Here is a 19,363-nt window from a genome sequence, read left to right as displayed (position 1 = left end):
AACAATTTCAAGAGTGCGCGTGGAGCGCGATGAGAGTGATCTTCAGAGGGCGCGAAGAGCGCGACAAGAGTGATCAGAGGGCGCGTAAAGCACTACGGGAAGGAGGTGCATACGGAATTGCCAGAAAAGAGGCCCAGACGGAACTGTCATAAGGAGGCACAGATAGAACTGCCATAAAGAATTGCCCAAAGAAGGAGCAGACGAAACTGCGGGAAAAAAGAGCCGCAAAATGTACTGTCGAAGAAAAGGAGACGTAGAGGAAACTGCTGCTAAGAAATCTATATTTATTTTTGAAAATTATAACCATAGTGAATAATTTATTCCATGAATAGTAGTTGTTTACTGTGAAAACAGAAATAATCAAAGGCTGAGATCAGTGGCGGAGTTTGAAATAAAATTTTGGAGGGCAGATAAAAGATAATTGTCAAGATGTTTTTAATATAGACCTCATCTAAGATAAGCTCCCCTAACCTCATCTCTCTAATTTGAGTGATATTGCCAAATTTAAAGGCATTTTCTAGGGTCTCGTTCCAAAGAATTAAGGTCAAACTCATCACAACTCTTTGAACTTTTGAAGGTTGTATCTCACTTTATTCGTGATTCATTAAAGTAAAAAAACTATCTACATGTGTTAATATTATAAAAGTTATATGTTCTCCTTCTTGAATATTAACCTTCCTCTTAAAAATATATCAATTCTTTATTTTGTCATGATTATTTTATATAAAAATTTGAATATATATCCCATAAAATATGTAAAAAAGAAGTTAGAAGGACAAATATTAAAATTTATAATATTTATTGAATTTTTTTATCAATTTATACAAATACAATAATATCAATACTTATTGAATATTCTAATATTTTTTATCATATAAAAAATTAAATTAAATAAACAATAAAATATAAAATAATATTAAATTACATAAATAAAAATATCTAATTTTTTATATTTGAACTCAAAGGTAGAGGCAGTGTTGCTTATTAAATAGAGAGCTACGAAATGTGAATACACTCAATTCAGTCCAAATCCAACAAAGTTTGAATGTCTAAAACTAAAAATAATTGTGTAATAAAAGTAAGAGATGAAAATTGAACTTTAGTATTTTAAGTCATAGTGAGCTACGAAATGCGAATACACTCAATTCATTCCAAATCCAACAAAGTTTGAATGTCTAAAACTAAAAATAATTGTGTAATAAAAATAAGAGATAAAAATTGAACTTTAGTATTTTAAGTCATAGTAAAGTATTTGAGCCAACTGAATTATTTTTTATTTTCTAAAAAAGTACTATTAATTTTTTTAACAAAAGTTTAGGAGAGCCATGGCTGAAATAAAATTTTTATTTAGGGATTAATAGAATTCTAAGCTAAATTAAAAGATTGATTATTCATTGTGGATGTAGAGTTTTGGTGTTTGAGCATGGTGCTCATTGTGTGAAGGGAAATAATCCAAAATGAGAATTGGAGAATGGTGAAAACTTAGAGAGCTCCATTTCCTTTTTATCATATTTATATATACAAGCTAACTAACATGTAAACTATCTATTCACACACTAGCTAATTACAACTAAGTTCTAATGTGCACATGCCCTGCATATGTTAGCTGCACTATCAATAACTAATTTAATTTAACACAACATGGTGATATAATTCTAACTAGTTAATTATTGAGTCAGTATTCCGGATCACAACCTCCAATAGAGTGAACGGTTTATGAGTTAGTATTCTTTTGGTTAGAAATTCTCTTTGGATAGATACTTTTTCAGTTAGGATACAGAAAAAAAAAGTGCCAATGTAACAAAATGATTGAACGTCAACGGATAAACCGATTCTTAAAAAATTAAAAATCTTAAATCAGTCTCTGTTTTGGCAAATTTTGGAACAACACGATCTATATTTAGTTATTTACAAAGTTAAACATACAAGTACATATACAGCATCGCAATCTTGATGAACAACGAACAAAAACGAACCTTCAATCTATATCTATCATAAATGATGAGTTTTATTTTATGCATTTTATGCTAGATAGGGTAAATTCTTAGATAACTTTATTTTTACACATCATGTAAGTGCAAATAAAAGGTAATTAAATACCCTACACTTCAATTATTACAACACTCTGAAACTCTAAAAAGCTTTAGGCATTTTATCAATACAATTCTGCAATAATGTTCAATCTAACATACTACTCTTTGGCGAGGGACTATGAATTTCCATATAATCAACAAACTCGTCTATGTACTTTTGGTGTAATTCTTTGTCCCCAAAGATCTTGCTCATTTTCTCAGCATGATTCCTATAAATCTTCCCTTTATTATCTTCCAAGATCACTGATCTCAATGCCTTAGCCAATGAATCTCTAGTGAACTTCCCATCATGTTCATTTCTTGGCACTTTTATTCCCACCATTTTCTCTTCCATAAGCCTTGCAACTAACCCTTGTTCATTTTGAAAGGGTAACATGATAAGTGGACATCCAAATTGAAGAGACTCAATCACAGAACTCCAACCAGAATGACTCAAGAATCCTCCAACAGATTTGTGTGCTAATATCTTTAATTGTGGAACCCAATTAGTCCATACAATCCCGCGTTTTGTCTCCATTGAACTACTTACATCTGGACTACTATTTTGCTTCTTCAGAACCCAGAAAAAGGGAAAGCCAGATAGCTCTAATCCCATAGTTATCTCAGTGAATTCTTCATCATTTAGTGCCACTTCACTTCCAAATGCTACATAAATCACTGACCTTTCTTCTTGTTCATCCAACCACTTAAGTATTGTGTTCCAATCTTCATCATTTTTACTAACTTCACTACTGAATAAGTATAATGAAGGTGGCAATAACCCAACTGGAATAACCGGTTTCCTGCATTGATTTTGAAGAACTTTTATGGATTCAGCTTCAATCTCCATGCAAGTTCTTACAGCTACAACATCAACACCACCAAGTACTTGATAGTGTCTGAACATATCTGAAACACCAGATTCATTCTCTTCATCGTGGTCTTCAGACATTGTTTTGTTCTCATAATGTTGAAGAACTACTTTGTTAGAAGGATCATCATCAAAGGAAGGTTTATCATTTGACTTTAGCCCAAAGCTGTTTATGAAAGAAAAACCAAGCGCAGAAAAGATACAAAAGAAGATGGATGAGATACCAAGCTTGGAAGTTATTGGGGGCAACCAAAAAGGTGCAAAGTCATATATGAGCCAATGAGGAGTGGAACTCTCTAGAAACTTAACCAAAGGTTGTTGAAGGCCATCAAAGGCTTTCTTGAGGTATGGAACTATGTGTTGTGGAATGTCCATAGTAGCCTCAGCGTTTTGAGGGAGGTTTTCTACATGAGGCAACGAAAGTTCTATGAGTTCCACAAGAGGTTGTAAATTTGAAGGTAGTTTAGGGAGGCGTTTGATGTTTGTAGGTGTGGAAATGAATGAAACTTTGTGACCCTTTTGAGCTATGAGTTTTGCAAGCTCAAAAAATGGAATTATGTGACCAAAAGCAAGCCATGGAAACATAGCAATGTGAAGCTTCTTGGGTTGGTCAGCCATGGTGATAAACAATGATCTTTTGTGTGGTAAGAGCTAATCACAGTGTTATTGTTGTCATTTGTATATATAGAAGGGGAATTGAGGTGCAACTTTATTTTTTTTATCAAAAATATTATTTAATTACATAGCAAAATTAATAATTATATATTTATATATAAATATATATATATAATTTAATTCATTTTTAATAAATATTTTATATATTTAAATATATATTTTATATTCATAGATAATTTTAATTTTTAATTTTAGTTTATATATCTAATATGATTAGCTTTATAATGTTACTCACATATAATTTTTTGTCAAAAATATTATTTATACACTAAAATTATTATCAAAATCAGCTATATTTTATATTTATATATAAATATAAATATATATTTAATTTATTTTTAATATATATTTTATGTTAATAACTAATTTTAATGGTTAGTTTTAATATAATATTTTTATTATATATTTAAATAAATTTATAAAAAAATAAAATTGTCAAAATAGAAGTAGCAATATTCTTTTTCTATTATTAAACTAAGCGACTAAATCCCCATTTTGGTCCCTGAGATTCACGCGATTACTCATTTTGATCTTCGAAATTCAAAATTACCTATACTGGTCCTCCAGATTCAAGTTTTGGCACCAATATAGTCCTTCGACTCTTTCCGGTGATGATTAGGCAAATGGAGTGTTGAGATGACACCCTTCCTGTCACGTTGGACGCTGTAACGGCTAGTTAATGTGGCGAGGGTTGTATTTGTATCCAATTTAGTCCCTCTTATTAAAACTTTGTCATTATAACTCAGATAAATAATAAGATAATTAGGGTTTCATAGACTGAATTGGATACAAATACAACCCTCGCCACAGCGTCCAACGTGACAGGAAGGGTGTCATCTCAGCACTCCATTTGCCTAATTATCACCGGAAAGAGTCGAGGGACCATATTGGTGCCAAAACTTGAATCTGGAGGACCAGTATAGGTAATTTTGAATTTCGGAGACCAAAATGAGTAATCGCGTGAATCTTAGGAACCAAAATGGAGATTTAGTCTAAACTAAGCACACTAAACTATGAAGTGCATGTGGTTGATATAATAATGATTCTACTTTAGTTGCTATTGGTCATGAATTCACTCTGAAGCACATTGATGCCATCTTTGATGGACTAATCCTATTTCTTTCTTCTGTTATGTCCAAATCTAAAGATATCACACTTTTAAAAGTATAATTCTTGTTTTTTGGGGATAAAGATATGTTTTTGAGATTTAGAAAAATTAAACCTGGACAAATTCAATCCAATTTTTCTCAAATATCATTTGGTAGAGATTTTAGAAGAGGTTTTTAATCAAGAAAAAAAAAGGAGTTACTAGAAGTTATGATAGAGGATCACAATTCTAGAATTTTTTTCATCAAAATCACAATGTCAATTTTGTGGTAAGCTTGGTCATACAGTCACACTGTAAGTTCATGCTTTTACCAAAGAGTTTTTACTTAAAGTAAAATTTGATTCTTATAGAAAGAAAACATACATTCTTATAGAAAAAAAACATACAGACTTAGTAGAACAGTATATCCCTATTTGAATTGATAAGAAATAGATTTGTTAGTGGATTCCAACTCAAATGAGATCCACGCTTTAGAAAAAATAAAAATAAAAATAAGTAGTGGCTTATAACCACGTGTAATAAAAAGAAAAAGTAAACAAGAGAGAGTTTCGGCGTGAAAAGAAGAAGAAATTGAGGAAAAAAGAACAGTTTTATTTTGATTTTATTGAATTAGTAAATTTGTTTTAATTTTTATGAAATTTTAGTATATCATTTTTAGTGTAAAGATAAATATTAAGATATAATTTATTAGTTATATTGTCTTTTATTTTATCTAATTTGAGATACTTACTTTTATAGAAAGTTTATGTTGATTCTATCAGTTTTGATGATATATTTTAATTGATTGTTGAAATGTCTTAGTACTATTAAAAAGACTGATTATATACCTATTATTTTGATAGTGAAAAGTTTTATTAAATTAAGTTCTATTGTTCTTTTGTCCATCTTTTAAAAATATTTCATGATAAAAATTTTAGTATTTGATTATTTAATTTTTGCTATTATATTTATTATTTAAAATATTTTTAAAATTATCTATTTAATTATACAAATTATAAAAAAAATTAGTTTTAATGCTTCTACAGTTAAACAAACTCTTATCTAAATCTTAATTTTTTTCAACAGATTTTAGAGACAAAATTTGGAGGGCGAATTTTCGGTGAAAATTTTGACGAATTTCTATTGAAAAGAACAAAATAAATTTTGCCAATTTCTTTTACAAACACAATTATCAGGCAGTGATTCTATTGGTAAATGTGTATGTTTTCTTGTGCTAAATTATTATCCATAGAAAATCCATCAGTATTTTAAGAAGTAAAACACAATATTTTAATTTTTTTTTTAAATAATTTAATCGAATAAATGATTATTTTTTATTATAAAAAATACAAATACCGACAAAATTGAGAATTAAAAAATTAAATTAATGTTATATTTATAAAAAAATAATTTTTTTAATAAAAATATTTAATTATTAAACTTTTATTGATACTGTTAAAAACATATTAAATTTTTATTATTTCTGTTCTCATCATGTTTAATCTCTTCAGACATTTAACGCAATTACTTATTCAAAAAGTTAATGAATTATAATTCAAATGATATAATCTCTCCATATTTATATAAGAGTTGTGAGTCCAAATCTCCTTATTTTTAATTAAAAAAATTACTTATCCAAAAAAAAAACTTAACCCAACTGCATTAAATAAACAAAAAAAGCATTTGTTTGAGGATAAAAATAAGGATATCAGAGTCAGAATAATAAATGTTGAAGAATCGAAGTAGAGTAAGGAAAAAAGTTTTAAAAACAAAAGATTGAAACATCGTCGATGAAAATAGTTAAACACAAAATATAATTATCTAATTCATCTTTGAAAAAAAAGAAATAAAAAAGGGGATGAAAATAAAATAAAACCCTACATTTAGTGATCATATTAATTTGTCCATACTCAATATTGGTACCCATATACTATTCATCAATACTTAATTAATCGATTTGGATTAATTGAATGTTTAATTTATTCGTTCGTTTAAATAAATGTCAGAAATTTAAATTTTGTATTGTATATATAATTTATTGGCCAGTGATAAACTTTTAAATAAAATTTAAATTCACAATGAATTAATTATTGACCAATCAGATTAGTGAACAACCAAAAAAGATTTTAGATTTATAGATACTTAATTAGACGAGAGAAAGTTGAGATGTTTTGATTTGTTATTAAAAAAAAAAAAAACCCTAAAATATAAGAGTTGGTGCATATAAAACTTTATAATTTGCGTGTGCTCAAGAGTAAATAGCGGATGTGATCCATGATTTGCGTAGATTTTGTGAAAACATAACTCGTGGAAAGAATGCCAATTTTTTATCCATTATTATTGTATTCACAAATCAACCTATCCTTTTCACTAAAGGTATGGTTAAATTCCAAAAAAAAGGGGCAAAACTTTGGTGATAAGTTTTTATTTTAAGTCATATGTATAATTTTTTTTTTTAACAATTTAACATAACAAAATGGAGCGATAAAAAGATAAAATCACAAACATCAACATCCAACAAAACATAAATAGAAAATTATCTTTAGTATTATTTTTGATATTGTTATCAATAATAAAAGATTCATATTATTCCTCTTTCTATAATTGGTCAAAAATTTGTAAAAAATCTCTTCTACACTCATTTCCTTAGTTTGTTATTAAAGATTCATCTGTTTTTCTCTAGCCAAATGTTCTAAATAACTGCAAAAAAGTATATGAGTCACTTATTACGCTCCTCTTTTCAGTTAACGATACATGTCCGACTCTCAAAATGTTCTTTCAGCGAATCCGGAGCAGACCACAACTCCCAAAGTCAGATAGTCATTCACATCACACCTACCAAATAAACTCAACTAAAAAACAAGTGATAAATATGTTCAACGTCTTTTTTTACACAATACATACATGTTATCACCGTGACTAATAATTCATAGCATATGCAATCTTTTTTTAGTATTCACTCTTCCTATCAAAACAAATCAAATAAATAACTCTACTCGTGGCAGAACCAAACCTTTTCATATGGCTCTGGTGAAACTATAGCTGGTGATATCTCCCTGGAGTGTTTCTAACTGCACCACCTGCATAAAAGAGTTAGTTGAAAAAATGCTTTGTCAAACTTCCACACAATTCTATCTTCCTTATCATATGCTAGTTTTACAGGCCTTAAAGTCTCATGCATTTGATCCACTAATTACAACTCCCATTGGATTAAATTTCACCTCCACTGAAAGTTCTAAATCTTCTCTAACTCATTCCAAAATCCATAGTCTCCTATGACAGATTTTCTTTGGTTTGAAAACTGTTTTACACTGACAATGTATCAAAATTAAATAGTTTAATTATTCCGTCAATTTTTATAGTTTCGCCAAATTTTCAATTAGGTTTCTATATTTTTTTCAATTGAGTTCCTATACCATATCAGATTTTGTAACTAAGTCTCTATCGTGATAAAAACATTAGAATTAACAGAATATTCTGTTAAATTATACAGAATATTCAAACAAATATTAGACATATTTATTTTGTTTAATAAAATATTTTATTAATTATTGTAACATTTTTATCACGATAAAGATTTAATTACAAAATCTGATATGATATCGAAATCCAATTAAAAAAAAATATATACAAACATATATATAATTAAAAATTAAATCAAATTATAAAGATCGATAGAATAATTAAATCAAATCAAATTCATATAAATATATAATAATAACTTATTTTTAGTGTGATATAACACTTTTAATTTATAAAACTATACATTAATTTGTCCGCTTCTATTTTTGTCCCTTTATTTTATGATTGATTGCTAATACTATATACTTCAGCCTTAGCTTATTTGAAGCACTACATGGCACTGTTGGATCTTCTGTATCTTGTAAAATTTTCTGATAAGAGAATGTGGCATTTTCTGCTCATCGTATGTATGTATGGTGGTGGATACATGACCACCCTCCCCCACTGCCGCGCCGATGTCTTGTCATCACAGGCACCGTTACATGGCCACCCGTTCACACCATTCTTTTTAATTTTGAGTAATGTTTTAAGTTAGTTTTAAAATATGGAAAAACTACTATTTGTACCCATGAATTTTGCGAACGCTGACAAAAGTACCTATCAAACAAGAAAACTAACGTTGTATCCATGAAAGATGGGTTCCGTGTGACAATAGTACCCAAACCGTGATTTTTCGTTGACTTTTTAATAAAATTTCCAAATTACCCCTTTTATCTTCTTCCCTAAATTCCAAATTTCATAACCCTCATTCTTCGTCTTCCTCCTCTGCTGCTGCCAGCCACCTTGTGGAACGACTACTATCCAACCTGAAAGGGGCAATCTACAACAACGATCGCATCTTGAAACTCTCCCTAAGCAACCTCTCTCTCGGAGGAACCATCTCTCTCTTCCTCTCCAACTGCACCTACCTCCAATCACTCGACCTCTCCTCCAATGCCCTCACTGGACCCATCCCTCCCGACATCCAGTCCCTCGTCAACCTCGCCGTCCTCAACCTCTCTTCTAACCAACTCCAGGGCCAGATCCCGCCACAGCTCACAATGTGCGCCTACCTCAACGTCATTGACCTCCATGATAACCTTCTCACTGGTCCCATTCCCCAGCAATTGGGCCTCCTCGTCAGGCTCTCCACCTTCGATGTCTCTAATAACAGGCTTTCTGGGCCCATACCACCTTCTTTATCCAACCGGACCGGCACTCTGTCCCGCTTCAACGCTACCTCCTTCTTGGGGAACAAGGATCTCTATGGCTACCCTCTTCCGCCCATCAAGACCAGGGGCCTGTCTGTTTTGGCCATTGTTGGGATCGGACTCGGGAGTGGCCTTGCCAGCCTCGTCCTCAGCTTCACTGGGGTTTGCATATGGTTGAAAGTCACGGAGCACAAGATGGCTCTGGATGAAGGCAAAATCAGTCAGCTCATGCCTGGTGGCTGACAACAGTAGAGGAGGAAGATTGGCAGTAGTAGAGGAGGAAGACGAAGGATGAGGGTTGAGAAATTCGGAATTTGGCGAAGAAGATAGAAGGGGTAATTTGGAAATTTTATCAAAAAGTCAATGAAAAATCACGGTTTTGGTACTATTGTCACACGGAACCCATCTTTCATGGGTACAACGTTAGTTTTTTTGTTTGATGGGTACTTTTGTCAACGTTCACAAAATTCATAGGTACAAATGGTAGTTTTTCCTTCAAAATATTTTTTATTGAATGTTTTTGTCGTTAGTAAGTGAATACCCATAATATAATTTATAACTAGTTGTTTGGATTTAGATATTTGATAAATTGTTAATTGATTCGATTTGTTATATCGCTCAACCAATTCCATAAATTAAATTCATCTAATTCGATTTACTGTAGAATATAAGTTATATAAATGCCATCAAAATAAATGTTGAGTGTTTATTATAGTGGAACTCACAATGACTAAAAAAATATAAACTATATAGATTTTTTTAGTATAATAATTCAATAATACATTTTAAGTTCACACTTTTAAATATTGCTAGTTATTTAATAATAAAAAATAATAAATTTTATTTACTTTCTAGTATTTTTCTATGTAGGTGAATTACTAAAAGTTAAAAAAATATATTTTTATATTACACCATCAATTTCATGAATAAAGAATTAAAACGAAAAATTGTAACATTAAAGATTTTATTTACTAACCTCGATTTTTTAATCAAAACAATAGATTATTTTTTGAACACTACGATGAAGAAATTGATTGGATCTCTACCGATTGTTGCAATTATAATTATTGCGTAATCAATGATAAATATGAGATATTAAAGAGATGCATAAACAACGAAGAAAAAAATGGATATTAGGTAGATGGATAAAGATGAACAAAAAGAATGAAAAAATTGATAATCAAAGAGATTGATAAATAATTCCAATTGTAGGATTGGGTAATTGATGATAGATTATTTACCAATTTATAATCTTAATATTAAAGAAAAGATAATATTAGAGTATCTAAATCAAAATAAAAACTTAAAAATCGAAGATACAATTTTAAAAATAAGATAGATGAATAATAAAATAATAATTTATAAACACGAGGAAAAAATTTAGAATGGTATAATATATAACATAGTACACGGGTAATACAACCAATTGATTGAATTGTGAAAATCGATATTGATGATTTCAGTGGCTAAGAGAAGGAGGAGGTTGAATCTTAGCCCCTTTTCACTTCAGAACACTTGCTGGTCTTTGAAATAATTTCTAGAGATTTTTTATTTTTGTCTCGTCCCTAGCCACGAGACTTTTTATTTTTGTCTCGTCACTTGGCACGATATATTTTGCGGTTTTATCTCCTGTGCAGCAGAAACAGAAAATGGAGTAGAAGAGAAAGAGAATTACACCCAGATATATTCTGGTTCAGCTGCTAAGTGCAGTGCAACCTACATCCAGTCTCCATCACAAAGATGATAGAATTTTACTATAATCATTCTTGATTACAAGCACTAATTCTCCCTAAGAACTACCCTTCCTATCTGGGACAAGTCCAGAATTCTAAACCCAATCCTGAACTTGACTTGGTCACTGCCAAGCTTTCAACTGTAAAGTGCTAACCCAACTTACAAGGGGATTCCCACAGAATAATGAAACACAACACAGATGTACAAAGGAACTCTAAGGACATTTATGGCTTTTTCTTTTAATTTTGCACTCTCTGCCTTTTTTTGCTCTATGACTTTTCCATACAAACCTCATTGTTTGTCTTTTTTCATAAGACTCAAGACATGACTAAATTAAACAAAAAAATACAAAACAAAATACATTGAAGGAGAAGAAAATATGTTAGCTAAGGTAGCTCTGAGAACACTGTGCCTTGCACTCTCCCTCCTTTCTCCCTAAATCAAACCCTGACTGTTCACCCTTACTTATAGGGAGAAGCCTTCAAGGTTGAAACCAAACAAACCAAGCTAATCTCCTTCTTCTTCAAAACAGAACCGGTTCAGCCAGAGAGAGAGAGAGAGAGAGGAGATAACCCATGCAAAATCCAACATGCAATTACCTCTAGTCCTTTCTTGGTCACCAATCTTCATCAATCCGAGCCCTTCATCTTTTCTTGCTCTCTAAGATGAACTCCTGGTCCTTGATGCTTCATGATGATGATAACTTCATCTGCTCCTACCTCTGCCTCTTCCATCACGTAGCCACTGTAGCTACCTTCTGTGGTGGTTGAGCAAGATCAGAGACAAGTCATTCCTCCAAGGATCTTCTCTTTGCTGGCCGAAATCTTCTTCAACCATTTTTGGTATGAAAAAGACAAGATCTCATCACCAAATCTTACCATAAGTGGTGAAAATTTTAGCCACAGCATACTTTTAGTTTTCTTTTTCTTGCCATCATTTTGATGGTCTTTAGGCGTGCTTCTTCTTCTCTATGGTAGCTTGCTATAGCTTCCATTGTTGCTGAGTGATATGACCGAAAGAGAAGAGAGGAAGGATGAGAGAGAAGATTGTATTGGAAGAAAAAGCAATTAAATGAGATTAAACAAATTAATTGAAAAGAAATTGCTTTTACTTTCCTGAGTAGCGTGTAGCATTAATGCTATCAATCATGTCAATGACAATCTCTCTCATAGTTCCCATGTATTTATTAACTTCACTTTAATGAGATTTGAATTCCATCACATGGTGAAGCATGAGATCCGTTGGAGGCATAAAGCAATAAAAACATTTGCTTTCCTTCTCAATTGGTTTCGGATCATGCATGAGAGATAATTTGGACTTATGGTAATGTTTGAATTCTGGCCCAAATAATCACAAATTGCTTCAGCCACTTGATATAGGGAACTTTCAACAAGGCTGAATGGTTATAAGCACATTGGGCCTGCAATAGTGATTCGGACTAGCCCAAATAATCACAGTGATTTTAATCAGTTTGTATCAATGTTGAATTACAATCAAATTGGGCTTGCAATAATTTTTCTTTTCCGTTCGGCCCAAATAGAAATAAAACCTGCACAGCAAAAATTATTTTAATTAACATATATGGATCAAAATTGAATTAATAATTTTGCTGTTAATAATGTTTGATCATCATCAATTTAAAATAGAGTTTTCCAAACTCATCATATATTACTTTGAAGACATAAATCGATTGAGTAACACAACCAATCGATTGAATTGTAAAAACTTATATTACTTTGATGACTTCAATTGATAACACGAACAATCGATTGAATTAGAAAAAATCCACATGCCTTGCAAAATTCAATCGATTGTGTAGCAATTTCAATCGGTTGAATTTTGGGAAACTTAGAAATTTAATCGATTGTGTTGTATGTCCAATCGATTGAATTTACAAGAAACACGATTTTACTGGCGTTTACGGATCTAACGGATCAAGGATAAAATTCTAATTGATTAGGATTACCAAAATATTTATTATGATTAATGAAAGATTTAATTTGTTATTATTTTTATCTTTGATTATTAATAACATGATAGATGAATGATAAAATAATAATTTACAAAATAAAAAATAGATTTTATAATTAAATAATATATAAAGGATTAATTTGTAACTAAAATTAAATAAGGACAACTATTTAGGAATTATTAAAAAATTTAAAAAACATATTTTGTTATGGGACCATTTAATGGTCCAAACGTTATGGGACCATCGAATCCTATACCCGCAAACATCAACATCTAACGAAACATAAATAGAAAATTATCCCTAGTGTCATCTCCGACATTATCATCAACAATAAAATGGATCCATACTACTTCACTCTCTATAACTGGTCAAAGATTTGTGAAAAACCTCTTCTACACCCTCTTCCTTATTATTAAAGATCCGTTTGTTCCTCTCTAGTCAAACGATCCAAATAACTGTAAAGAAGTATATGAGCCGCTTGTTGCCCTCCTTTTTCCTGTTAACGACACATGTCCAACTCTCAAAATATTCTTTCAGCGAACGCGGAACAGACACAACTTTCCAAAGTCAGATAGTCATTCACACCACACCTGCCAAGTAAACTCACAACCAAGAAACAAGTGATAAATATGTTCAACGTCTTTTTTACACAATATACACATGTTATCACCGTGACTAATAATTCATAGCCTATGCAATCTTTTTTTAATATTCACTCTTCCTATCAAAACAAACCAAATAAATAAATTTACTCGTGGGGGAACCAAATCTTTCTATATGGCTCTGGTGAAACTATAGCTGGGGATATCTCCCAGAAGTGTTTCTTACTGCACCACCTGCATAAAAGAGTTAGTTGAAAAAATGCCTTCTTTGTCAAACTTTTACACAACTCTATCTTGCATATCATATGCTAACTTTACCGGCCTTAAAGTATCATGCAATTGATCCACTAATTCTAACTCCCATTGGATTAAATCTTGCCTCCACTGAAAGTTCCAAATCCACTCTAACTCATCCCAAAATCCACAATTCCCTATGACATATTCTCTTTGGTTTGAAACAGAGAAGAGCCTTGGAAAACTCATCTTTAACGAACCACTTTGTAACCAAACATCTTCCCAGAAGCGAGTCCCCCTTCCATCACTCACCTCCATAGACAACCAAACAATCATCTTATCTCTTACATTACGATCCTTAAACTGCAACTGACAGATATCCTTTCCTAGACCCCCTCTAATAAGCAATGTCTAAGATGATAGCATCACATTGAAATTCAAGCTATAACAAGAGCATATAACATTCTTCTATAATGGACACTTCTCTTTTAAAAAATGTCACCACCACTTGAAGAGTAGTGTTATGTTCCTAACTACGACATCACTCACCTCCCAATCCACCCATCTTTTTAGGAGCCTTAACTACTGCCCACTTAACCAATGCCAAATCATTCCTATCTTTTTTCTTACTCCATAGAAATTTTTTCTGCAATGAAATCAATTTTTCTACCACTATTTTCGATATCTTATACAGAGTCAAATAATACATCAACAAGTTATTCAATACAGATTTAATAAAGACTAACTTACTTATTTTATTGAGTACTTTTATCTTTCACAAACTAAATTTTTTCTTCGCTTTATCAATTAAATCTATTACGTATATTTTAAATTTGTAGTTTGAAATCACAATTTATATACAATTAAAAAGGATGCGAATATAATTTTTTATTTTAGAATTATATGTAATATAGTATTTATTTTAATTTACTCGTGTAAAAAAATTTCAATAAATATATTTAAATTTATTTTTTATATAATTGATTTTAGTGTATCTTTTCAATTTTTTTAAGCGTTATTAGTCTTATCTTATCTATGGATATTCTATGTTATCAGTAAAAATAAAAAATTAAATATTATATACGTATTTAAAATTAATCACATATATTTATATATAAATATATATTATTTAATTTATTTTTATTGTATATCTTTTATTTTATATATATTATATATGAATATAGTTTATTTTATATATAATTGTATTTTTTTTTACTAGTAATATGGTTGAAAAATAAATAAATAAATAAATAAAAGTAGGGAAAAGTTTGTAAGTGCAGGTCCTATTATTCCCTTATGGAATCCAATCCCTTATTTGAAATGGCCAAATGTACAACATAATATCTCTAATAATGTGAATTATTGTCTCTCTTTTGGGGTTAGGTGATGCAAAGTATATTAGTATTTTTCCTAGTAATAATAATATCATGTAATTGTAAATTTTTTAAAATAAATACATCTCAGTATTTAATTTTATTATAAAAATTTAAAAATTAATAATATTTGACATTCTTATAATAAATTACATCTCAATATTAAATATTTTATCAAATGAAATAAAAAAATATGAGATTTATGTTCTGTTTCTTCCAATATAGGGAACGGTTTATGAGTTTGTATTCTTTTTGTTAGAAAATGCTCTTTGGATAGGAGCCTTTTTACTTAGGATAAAAAAAAAATAAGTACCAACCTAGAAAAACGATTAAATAAAGAGGAGTGTTAGGTTAATAAGTTTTATAATTTGTAGCTATTAATTAGTTATTTTTAGTGTTTTTGATGGTGTGAGATTATATCTAATGATATAGAATTGTTTACTTTCTTTTTGTTGGTTAAGTAGGGGTGGCAAAACGAGTCGAACTCGTCGGGTCGACCAGCTGAACCTGCTAAAAAAAGCGGGTCAGGCTAGGATTTGGAATCCGCCAAACCAAAAAAGTCCGTCAAACCCGCACCGCTAAATTTGCGGGTTTTGACAGAGTGGGGAGGGCCGGGCCGTCGGACCAAAGATTTTTTATTTTTTATTAAATAAAAGAGTGATTACTACTACAAAATTAATAATTATATAATTTTCAAACACTTTTTTTTTATTTTTTGTTTTTATTCTTCTTTTAGTTATTAACTTTATTTATTTTATTTTACAATTTCGTATACATGCTCAAATTATGTGACTTATTTTTTAAAATAAATATGGTTCCATTGACAAATATTATTTTAAAAAATTTTATTGAAGTTAAAAATTAAAAGAAAGATAGTGAAAAAAATTATATTATAATATGATTATTTTTTATTTGTATTTAATTTTTTAATTATTATTTTTTAGTTAATTTTAATAAATTTTATTTTTCAAAAAAAAGTCAAGTGGACTAGCCCGTGATCCGCTAATCCGCCATAAAACGGGACGGGCTAGTATTTTGAACCCACTTTAGTGGTGGGGTGGTCCGATTTACTCCATTTATGGTGCGGGCCTAGGCGGAGTGGGACAGGTTGGCGGCGGACTGACCCGCTTTGCCATCTTTCTTAGCCAAATTTTAATAAAACTGTTGACGATAGACTTTTTCTTAAATAAATAATTGAGTAAATATTTATTTCGATCTTTAATTTTTATTTTGAAAAAACAAAATAATTCTTTAAAAAAATTAAAAATTTTAAATAAAACAGTCTCTATTTTTACAAGTTTTGGGACAACACAATCCTTTCATTCGTCGAGTATAACATTAAAGGCGAATCGAGAATGCCTACATGAATTGTTAAGTGAGTAATGAGGTGTCCATTATGTATTGCGCTGATAACCCCTAAATTGGATGCGGAGTTGGGGACTGATGCGAACCACAATAAAATTGGATAAGGAATTATTTGTCTAAAATTGTTCAAAAGATCAGTCAAACTACATCATAATATAACGTGCGAATTTTAGTGAGGCGGGACGGTCCGTTGGACTAAAAATTATTTTATTTATTTATTTATATTAAATAAAAGAGTGATTAATGTTAAAAATATATTCTTTATTTTCTTTTAAATACGTTAACATTTACTTATATTTATAAATTCATTCTTAAATAATATTTTTTATTAAATAAGGAGTGATATGTTGTTTATTAATTAAATAAATTTTAATTATTTATTTATTATATCTTATATTAATGATTTAAATTTAGAATTAAATTTTAAGATTTAGAGTGTTTTATTTCGTTTTTTTCTTTGTTTTATTTTTAATAACAAGTTAATTTTCAAATAACAATATATTATTTATTTATTTATTTTTAGAGTGCATTAGTATGCACCAGATCTATAGATAACGGGATATTATGAGCAAACAGTGTAATTCTTATCATACAGCAATCTACTTAAAATTAAAAGAGTGTACAAATTAAATATATTAAATTTTGATTTAGAAGCAATCTAATAATTAAGTATTTATTTTATTTTATATAAGTAAAAAACTTAATTAATATATTAGATGTTACGTAGGTAACCTGAGATAGGTGGATTAGGCTAAGATTGGCCCAAACGTCAATGAAAGGTGGTCTCCGACTTGTACGCGTCCAAGAGCCGTCGTCCGAGCTGGGTATGTAAAAGAATGAGTGGGTGATACCTGCAAAGACACTCTGATGCCTAAGTTAGTAAGGGATTTCGCAGGTTTAGAGAGTATTGGAACTTAAAGATACCTGAGGGGTATCAGTGTATTTATAGTGGTGATCCAATAACCACCGTTGGAGTAGTTCCACTTCTGAAGGTGGATAACCGTCCTTTTATCTTAGGGTGGTTGAGATATTGCTTCTGGAAGTGGGTGAGAGATTTTAGGAGAAATTACTTATTTGAATAAGCGTTATCTGCCAGAGTATCTCAAACCCGACCTCTTTCTGGAGAGATCAGTTGGGTGTTAAGGCCAACCTTTGGATTGGGCCTTTTTGGTTTATTTGGGCTTGGGCCATAGCATTGGGCCAAGGTATGAACAGTGCCCCTACTCGAGTCCGATCTCTTTTTCTTATGAGTTGCATTCGGAACTCGGGTTTGTAACCGACGTGATTTAAATTTCTCAATCGTCATGTCTAATCAAACGTCGCGTCCGTTGGGAGTTTCACATTTACACGTGGGGGCAGTTACATTGGTAACGGCGCGTTTCTTTAATGATCGCGTTGTTTTACCACTATGCACATGGCGTGTTATAAATACTTTTCCCTTTCTTTTCTCTGTTTTCTTTCGTCTTCTGAAGCTTTTTGCCAACACTCTTTGTTTTTCTCATTCAAAAGCAAAAATTCTTTAGCCTTTCTCCCCGGAGTGCTTCGTTGTTGCTGTGCCTGCTCCTCTTTGCGTCTACAGATAATTGTTAGTCCTTTCTATATCTTCTACTATCACTTATGTTGTGCTTTGCTTTGCATGTTGGAGGATTTTTTCATGCTTTTACTATTCCCTTGCTCGTAATGTTCGCAAGTTAGTTTGTCGCGTTGGTGGTTCTTTTATTTTGCCTTTTTTAGGAAAGTCTGCTTTGTCTTTGGAGAGTCCTGTTTCTTGATAATTTTTTCTTTTTATTTTTCTTTGTAGGTCTTGTTGTTTTTATACCTACTTCTTTTATTGGAAAGATGTCTTCCCATATCCCTGAGTTTCTGTCGAGATGGGTAGATGATATTGTACTTGAGGAGGAACCTTTAGTAGACACCGACTACCTGACCCAACTTCGCATTCACCATAGGATTTGTAGCTTAAAGGCCAATGAGCCTAAGTACGAACTGTTGGCCCCGAGTCCTGGAGACCGGATTTGTTGTGGGAGGGTTGTTGATTTTGACCCTCATTTTTTCTTTATGTATGATTGTCTTTTCACCTGCCTGGGGGTTTTCTTCCCCTTCTCCGATTTTGAAATAGAGGTGTTATCTCATTGCCGAGTCGCCCATACTCAACTCCATCCCAACTCTTGGGGTTTTCTGAAAATTTACCAACTCATCAACCGAGAGCTTGACTTTCCGACTTCTTTAAAAATCTTTTTCTATCTTTTCTATCTGACCAAACCATTTAGTGTCCAGAATAATAAACAGCAGTGGGTATCCTTTCGGGCTATTCAAGGGCGGAAGGTATTTTCAATTTTTGACGACTCCTTCCATGACTTCAAAAATTTTTTTTTCAAAGTCCGAGCCGTAGAGGGCCACCACCCTTTTTTCTTAAGTGGTAACCATGAACCCCGATTTCCTCTTTACTGGTTAGAGGCCTCTCCTGTTGAGAAGTATGGCTTGGATGACTTGGACGAGGTTGAAGAGGCCGTCGTGGGATTTTTCCGAGAAGGTTGGGGGAGATCCCCCAATTTGGACACTAAAAAATTTCTTCTGAGTTATCCAAGTTTTGTGCGGATCCAACTAGGTAGCTTTTTCTTTTTGTAGTTGTTTCTGAATATTTCCCGACTTGTGATGTTTTCCGA

General features: G+C 31.2%; 2 protein-coding genes across 2 annotated transcripts; one reads left to right on the top strand and one right to left on the bottom strand.

Annotated features, from left to right (window-relative positions):
* Positions 1-2,032: 2,032 nt before the first annotated feature.
* Positions 2,033-3,581, bottom strand: LOC112797713 (putative UDP-rhamnose:rhamnosyltransferase 1). The gene has a single exon (XM_025840782.3). It carries the CDS (start codon positions 3,559-3,561, stop codon positions 2,179-2,181), a length of 1,383 nt encoding a protein of 460 aa, XP_025696567.3. The 5' UTR covers positions 3,562-3,581; the 3' UTR covers positions 2,033-2,178.
* A 5,273-nt stretch (positions 3,582-8,854) lies between these two features.
* Positions 8,855-9,696, top strand: LOC112795346 (receptor-like protein 44). The gene is made up of 2 exons (XM_025837283.2): positions 8,855-8,892; positions 9,006-9,696. The coding sequence occupies exons 1-2, from the start codon at positions 8,855-8,857 to the stop codon at positions 9,658-9,660; spliced, it is 693 nt and encodes a 230-aa protein (XP_025693068.1). The 3' UTR covers positions 9,661-9,696.
* Positions 9,697-19,363: the final 9,667 nt, after the last annotated feature.

Source organism: Arachis hypogaea, chromosome 4, assembly GCF_003086295.3.
Source record: "Arachis hypogaea cultivar Tifrunner chromosome 4, arahy.Tifrunner.gnm2.J5K5, whole genome shotgun sequence".
NCBI lineage: Eukaryota > Viridiplantae > Streptophyta > Magnoliopsida > Fabales > Fabaceae > Arachis > Arachis hypogaea.
The sequence above is the reverse complement of the archived record's forward strand: the minus strand, read 5'-3'. Positions and strand labels throughout refer to the sequence as shown.